General features: G+C 46.3%; 1 protein-coding gene across 1 annotated transcript; it reads left to right on the top strand.

Annotated features, from left to right (window-relative positions):
- The first annotated feature begins 4068 nt into the window (after window positions 1-4068).
- POU4F3 (POU class 4 homeobox 3) lies at window positions 4069-6885 on the top strand. The gene is given in 3 exon segments (XM_026685494.2): window positions 4069-4256; window positions 4571-4887; window positions 4889-6885. Coding segments are annotated over 3 exon segments (1062 nt in total). The 5' UTR covers window positions 4069-4148; the 3' UTR covers window positions 5526-6885.
- The last annotated feature ends 333 nt before the right edge of the window (window positions 6886-7218 follow it).

Genomic DNA, 7218 nt, shown 5'->3' on the forward strand with positions numbered 1-7218 from the left:
TAGACAATCACATCAAGGCCACAAAAGCAATGATGCATCCTGCCTCTGTGAAAAGTTCTTGCTCTGCTATTGTCTCACTCTTGATTACTAGGGGACTCTGTAGCTCAGCCAGATGCTGAAGGGAAAGTTTCCATTTCTTCTCCATAAGTTTTCTCAGCCTTTTTTTTTTTAAAAAAAAATCTTTTAAAGGAATTACTAAAATGAGGCAACAAATAAAATTTTAAAATGTTTTATAGAGTTTCTAGACCTCCTTCCTAAGGAAATCAACCATGACTGTACTTTGGAATGACAGACATTGAAGCTGAAGTTGAAATACTTTGGTCACCAAGAGAGAGAAGAGAGGATTCATTGGAAAAGACCCTGATGTTTGGAAAGATTGAAGGCAAAAGGAGAAAGGGAGGATGAAATGGGTCACTGATGCAATGAACATGAATTTGGGCAAACTCTGGGAGACAGTGGAGGATAGGGGAGCCTGGTGTGCTATGGTCCACAGGGTTGCAAAGAATCAAACATGATTTAGCGACTGAACAACAACCCTTCCCTATGATTCAAAATCCATCCTCCATGAAAGTGTGACACCACTGTACTGAAAAACAGAAGAATAAACAACATAACAGATAACAGATAATCAGAGTTGGAAGGGACCTTATAGGTCATCTAGCCCAAGCGGGAGACCCTACAATATTTCTGACAAATGGCAGTTTAATCTCTTCTTGAAGGTCTCAAGTGATGGCGCTCCCACAACTTCCGAAGGCAAGCTGTTCCATTGGTTGATTGTTCTTACTGTCAGAAAGTTTCTCCTTGTTTCCAGGTTAAATCTCTCTTTGTTCAGTTTCCATCCATTTTTCCTTGTCTGGCCTACAGGTGCTTTAGAAAATAGCTTCCCTTCCTCTCTGTGGCAGTTCCTCAAATATTGGAAGACCGCTATCATGTCTCCCCAGGTCCTTCTCTTCACTAGACTAGCCAAGCCCAGTTCCTGTAACCGTTCTTTGTATGTTTTAGTCTCCAGTCCCCTAATCATCCTGGTTGCTCTTTTCTGCACTTTTTCTAGAGTCTCAACATCTTTTCTATAATATGGTGACCAAAACTGGATGCATGAACCATTGTTTTACTCCTTATTTATAGCTGTAAAAAAATTGCCTACATTTTTCCACTCCCAGAGGAAGGGGAAGCTGAAGTAGTTGTATCACTGTAAATCTCTGAAAATATCCCAATAAAAAGACAGCAACATAATTTTTATCTAATATCGAAGTCCAGTATAGGGCTCTGAATTTTAGATTTTGCCATTATTAGATCACTGTTACCTGTCCCAATAAAGTGTTTATGTGTTACCTATCATGTATTGTCCCAAACCAGTATTTGTCACAATTTGACATAGCCAGATTGGAATTGCAACAATATTTATTAGTGGTTGACTTACAAGTAGACATTTTCAGTTTACACAGCACAGGATCCTTAAGGCAGCGTAATTTTTGTGTGTGTGTAACTTGATAGTTACTATTGAAGTGCAAACTGAAATATTTAAAACTTTTGTCTGTCAAAGACATGTAGAATTCCTGTGCTGTCCAGCCAGTGTATGGGAACTGGATAGTTAGTTAGCAATTGTGAGCTGTCCCCTTAAGGGAATGCATCATGGTAAATGTAGTTAAGGTATCCTGGGAAATGTAGTCCATGTCACGTGACCTCATCTGTAATCCTGATTGGTCACTAAGTTGACCCTCGATGGGTTGAGGGAAGTTTCTTCACTCTTGCCTGAACTCACGGACTCGTGGTAGCTGCTCTACCTCTACCACTACGAGATGGGAGAAAAGGGATAAGGAGATAACCATCTTTTTACCTACAAGACAGATATGCAAAGGATTGGACATTAAGAAGAACTTCATCACAAATGTGAGTTATGAGGATACCTGATGAACCAATAATAAAGACTTTGTATGAATGTTTTGTTGAGTTTATCTACCTGCATCTGTACAGAAGACAAAATCTACCACTGTACAGTATACAGAACAAGTCCTATTTCAGTAACAAGCATGTAAAATGTTCAAGGCTGAATAAATATATGCCAATTGCCAAGTGCCTGAACACTGACCATGGGGATGCTCCAATGGCTGTAAGTGTGAAAAACAGTCATAAGTTACTTTTTTCAGTGTTGTTGTAACTTTGAATGGTCACTAATGATTATAAATCAAGGACTACCTGTGTCACTGTCACTTCACTTCTTTGCTTAATCCTTGGTTATCTGCCATAACCAGTTTGGACTTTGAGATCTTTAAGTGCTGATCTGATGGGCTGAATTTAAGTCCTTCGGTGGAAAGTTGAACCATCAAGCGTTACCTCATCAATATCACAGACCAATTTCATCTCAGACAGGGACAGTCTGCTCTCCTATTGCCATACGAAATTTTGGAGGGAGGGGCGGGGGTGGTTGCAATTCCTCTAGTCTGAGAGCTCTGGGCCAGCTAATGTGACTGGCAGCTTTGCCGGCTGATATCTCCATCAGAAAGAGGGCCTCTGGTTACTTTTGCTGACTTCTAAAAGAGAAAGGTGAAGCACAAAAGTCCATGGGCCCACCTTAATTGGTTGGGGGAAAGGAAAAATAGACAACTCCCTTTAGCCAACAGATCAACTTTAGGAAATAAAGAGAAAATGGTAAAAGACAAAAAATCTGGAAAAATTATACATTGCAGTCAGTTCAGGCAGTTATGGTTTTAATGGCCACATCTCTCCTTCAGTCTATCAGTGGGATAGCCTTGACTCATTTGGGCTCCAAGGTCCAAGCTTTCCTTGATTTGCAGTAATTTGCAGAATTACCTCACTTTTGACTAGTCCTGTTCACAATGTGGGAAAATCTTATGTTCATCTGCAGAGGATGTCCCCAGTAAATGGAACATTTGTTCTGGGACAGTCCTCCTTTCCTGCAGTCCTAATGGACACGGATGGAATTTGTCCCTCACAGCCTCACTCCCAATAGGCTGGAGTTGAGGATGTCCATTATGCGGTGAAGAAAATATGGATTTGAACAGCAAAAATGCCGGGCTGGACCGGAGGATCTGCTGCCCCGCACTTCTCTCTCATGAAAGACTGCAAAGCCTCCAGATGTTTATACAGTTTATACCTCATCGGACACTGTTACCCTTCAACGCTCGTTTAATATATCGAGAAGAAGAACAGAAACTAAAACCCCGAGGACTAGAATAGAACTATATTATATTTGCCTTCCTCCCTCTCCCTCGATCCTCACAAGAGCGCCAGGGCCGTGGGCAGCGAAGGACTGGCTGAAATGAGAGGTGGGGGGAGCCAAAGGGGAAGAGTTTTTTTTTTATCACTTGGGGGTCATATTGCAGCCCCGCGAGTTAGATAGGTATTAAGAAGGTGCAGACGTCGGTTTTCAACAAACTCCAGGGCCGAGAGAGAAGCTTCCCACAGTCCGGCGATAAACTCCTTGGGTTCTAGAGCGCAGCCGCACCAGAAAGCGCGCGCGGCTGCAGCTCCCACTTCGGGCCCGGGTCTTTGATTTCCACCCCCACCCTCGCCGCCACCATCTGAGCCTGGAGCGGCGAGCCTTTTTTCTCAAGTCCGCCGGGCCAAAAACCAAGAAGGAAGGCTCGTCGGGAGGGCGGGGGTGGAGGGTCCTTTTTGGTGAATTACGCCAAGCGCGGGGCTGACGGGAAGAGGGCGCGGAAGGTTTGGAATCGGAAGCAGGAGTTAATTGAGTCCAGCCGGCTTAATTCCTTCGGAACGAAACTTTTCCGTCAGGGACATTAGATTGTGTGTGTGAGGGGGGGTTAGTTCCCCCCTCCGGGAGTTTGGCAAAGACTCCGCTTTCTGGGCTGAGGCGGAGAAAGCGGGCCCCGGTTCTCCCGCCTAGGTTACACCTTTGGGGCTCCCTTCGCCTTCCCTCGTGCCAGCCCGAGCACGCCTGCGCACAGGGGGTGCCGGTCCCATCACGAGCAGGCGGCTTGTGTAAGATGAGTGAAGAAGCCGGGATGGAAGCGGGCGGGCGGGAGAGAGAGAGAGAGGCGCGGGGAAGGGGGGGTGGGGAGAAGAGGGAAGCTGTGTCATTGAAAATAGCTCACTTTGACAGTCGCCAGCCAGAGAGCCAACCCTGACTCGATGTCAGGGGCTGTCTACCTGCAAGGTGCGCCAAGATGATGGGCATGAACGCCAAGCAGCCGTTCGGCATGCACCCGGCCCTGCAGGAAGCCAAGTACTCTAGCTCGGAGGCGATGCGCCGCGTGTGCCTCCCAGCCCCGCAGGTATGTAGATGAAGCATAATTACTGCTTTAAGGCACATTTTTGACAGGCCCCGGCTTAATGTTTTTTTCATGTCACCAGAACAATCGCGTCTCTCTCTCTCTCTCTCTCTCTCCCTCTACCCACCCACCCCCGTCGCCCCCCAGATCCACATGTCTATTCAAGCAAAGCATCTTCTGACTTCATATTAATTTTTATGACCTGAGCTTTGAGGAGGAATCTCTGCTTTTGAGAGAGAGAGAGAGAGAGAGATGTTTTTGAATCCAGACTTGACAGTATTCCCCATTGACTTCGCTCTGCGCGTTCTTGCTTGCAGCTCCAGGGCAATATATTTGGAAGCTTTGATGAGAGTCTGCTGGCCCGGGCTGAAGCCTTGGCGGCTGTGGATCTGGTCTCCCACAGCAAGAGCCACCCTTTCAAGCCAGACACCACCTACCATACCATGAGCAGCGTCCCCTGCACCTCTACTTCGTCGCCCACCGTGCCCATCTCGGCCCCAGTTCACCATCATCACCACCACCATCACCATGCTGTGGCGCACCAAGGCCTGGACGGGGACCTCCTGGATCACCTCTCGCCCGCGCTGCTGGGGGGGGGCCGAGCACGGCGCGGTTATGGCCGCGCCAATCCACCCACATGCCCATGCTCACCCCCACTTGGGGGCGGCCATGGGCCACCTGCATCAAGCCATGGCTAGCATGAGCCACCCGCCGCCGCCGCCACCTCCTCCTCCTTCTTCCGCAGCCTCGCAAGTCTCGCTAGCTCACAGCGGGCTGGCCTGCATCAGCGACGTCGAGTCGGATCCTCGGGAGCTGGAGGCGTTCGCCGAGCGCTTCAAACAGAGGCGGATCAAGCTCGGCGTCACCCAGGCCGACGTGGGCGCGGCGCTGGCCAACCTCAAGATCCCGGGCGTGGGCTCGCTGAGCCAGAGCACCATCTGCAGGTTCGAGTCGCTCACTCTGTCGCACAACAACATGATTGCCCTCAAGCCGGTCCTGCAAGCGTGGCTCGAAGAGGCGGAAGCCGCCCATCGGGAAAAGAACGCCAAGCCCGAGCTCTTCAGCTGCGCCGAACGGAAGCGCAAGAGGACCTCTATCGCGGCGCCGGAGAAGCGCTCGCTGGAAGCCTATTTCGCCATTCAGCCGCGACCCTCGTCCGAGAAGATCGCCGCCATCGCCGAGAAGCTGGACCTGAAAAAAAACGTGGTGAGAGTCTGGTTCTGCAACCAGAGACAGAAACAGAAGCGCATGAAGTACTCCGCGGTGCATTGAGCCACCTGCCCGGCCGGCTGGCCACCCAGTCGGACAACGAGACCTATACCTAGCACACAACTACACATGCACACACACACAGTAGACAGAAACATTGTTCTACTACCTAAAAGATTAAAACAAAACCCGACCAACTATTAGCAGAGAGCTCCGCGGGGATCGCCAGACCAAGTAACCGAGCCCCTGAGATGAAATACCTCTCCCTTTCCTTCGGCTGGCCATCCGCCGCTGGATCAAGTTTTGCCCAGCCTTCTGTTACGCTTCTCTGCGAAACCGACTGACCCAAATGAGAGAAAGAGAAGAAAACGTTTATTCCCTACCCTTTCCTTTTTCGACCCATTTCTTCTTCTGGGTTGACATTCTCCTGACTGTGTTTTTGTGCACTAGAGTGTCTTGGCGTTTGTCGCTTTTGCAAGGAAGAGTTGACCTTGGAAAGGTACTATTTTTTTTAAGGCAAAAAAGAGATATAACCGAAGATGCTGTTTGGAGATGAGCTTAATTACATTTATACAGTGTGAGGGGGGATAGGAAAGGTGCCCATAAAACAATGAAGAATTATTTATTGAGATTATATTGGGGGCCAGAAGACTATTTTCCAAAAATTATAAACTGAATTCAAGCTTAGATTAATTTGCATTGATTCATCACCTTTTACTTGTTTAGTCAACTGCATGCTGTCTGAGATCAACAGAAATGCTCCAACGCTTTCTGAAAGAAAGAAAAGCTTTGTTTTTAGTGCAACTAATAACTGGACTGCGTGTCTGATCATTCTTATTAATACAGAGGTGAGGAATTCCAGTTATTTGTTTTCTTGAAAGGAAAGTGAAGGCAAGAAAGGATACTTGAAATAAGCCTGCCCTGAATCAAAACATTTTGTTAGAATAACCAAAAGCATCCTTACTCAACACGTACTCTAAGCACTTTCACAAGTAAACAATTTATTTTCATGTCAGTGTTTGTTTTTTTAATATCCCATGGTCTATAAGCAGGGTTGTTGCCATTGACTTCTCTAAGATAAATACAATCTTTATTCTTATTTATTAAATTCAGTCCAGTTGAAAGGAAGCACCTCTATGGCTTTTTTTTTTTAAAGTCAGGGTTGCATGTGCACGGGACAATCCACACAACTAAGGAGATTGCAGAAGTGTGACTTTAGCAAACCTTCTCTTCTTAAAACCCTGCCTCTTTCCATGGACTTTGCAGATTAGCTTCTACTTTTTAACTGGATCACCAAACATTCCAACAGGACTAGGGAATTGCATGGTTGCACTCGTATTTGCTTGAGAGGAATTGTTTAAAAGAAATACCTATTGTCCTTCCACCCCTTTAAAAAAGAAATTAAAAGCTTTTTCTGCACTAAGGGCTTCTTTCTCGTCAAATGTCTTCTACTGAAATTTTGTACTCTATATGACTGTAATTTGGGCATTTTGTGCACTTCTTTATTAACTTCACTCACCCTTCCCTCTTTTCCTAGAAATAATGCTGAAACTTCTGAAATAAAATGCTTTATTTTTTGACCAGAATTGATTTTATTTTCTTCATTCCCACCTCAGGTTTTTCATAACAATTTCTCCAACCCCTTTTTGTTGGAGATGGAGGCGTTGTTTTTTTAAACTAAAAAGTAATCGGTATTGAAATAATAAGTCTGCTGGATTTAGCAGTAAAATCATTCATTTAGATGGTTTACACTTTC

The sequence above is a fragment of the Notechis scutatus genome, chromosome 2 (assembly GCF_049901735.1).
Source record: "Notechis scutatus isolate UNSWTSFEM ecotype Mainland chromosome 2, rNotScu1.2, whole genome shotgun sequence".
Taxonomy (NCBI): domain Eukaryota; kingdom Metazoa; phylum Chordata; class Lepidosauria; order Squamata; family Elapidae; genus Notechis; species Notechis scutatus.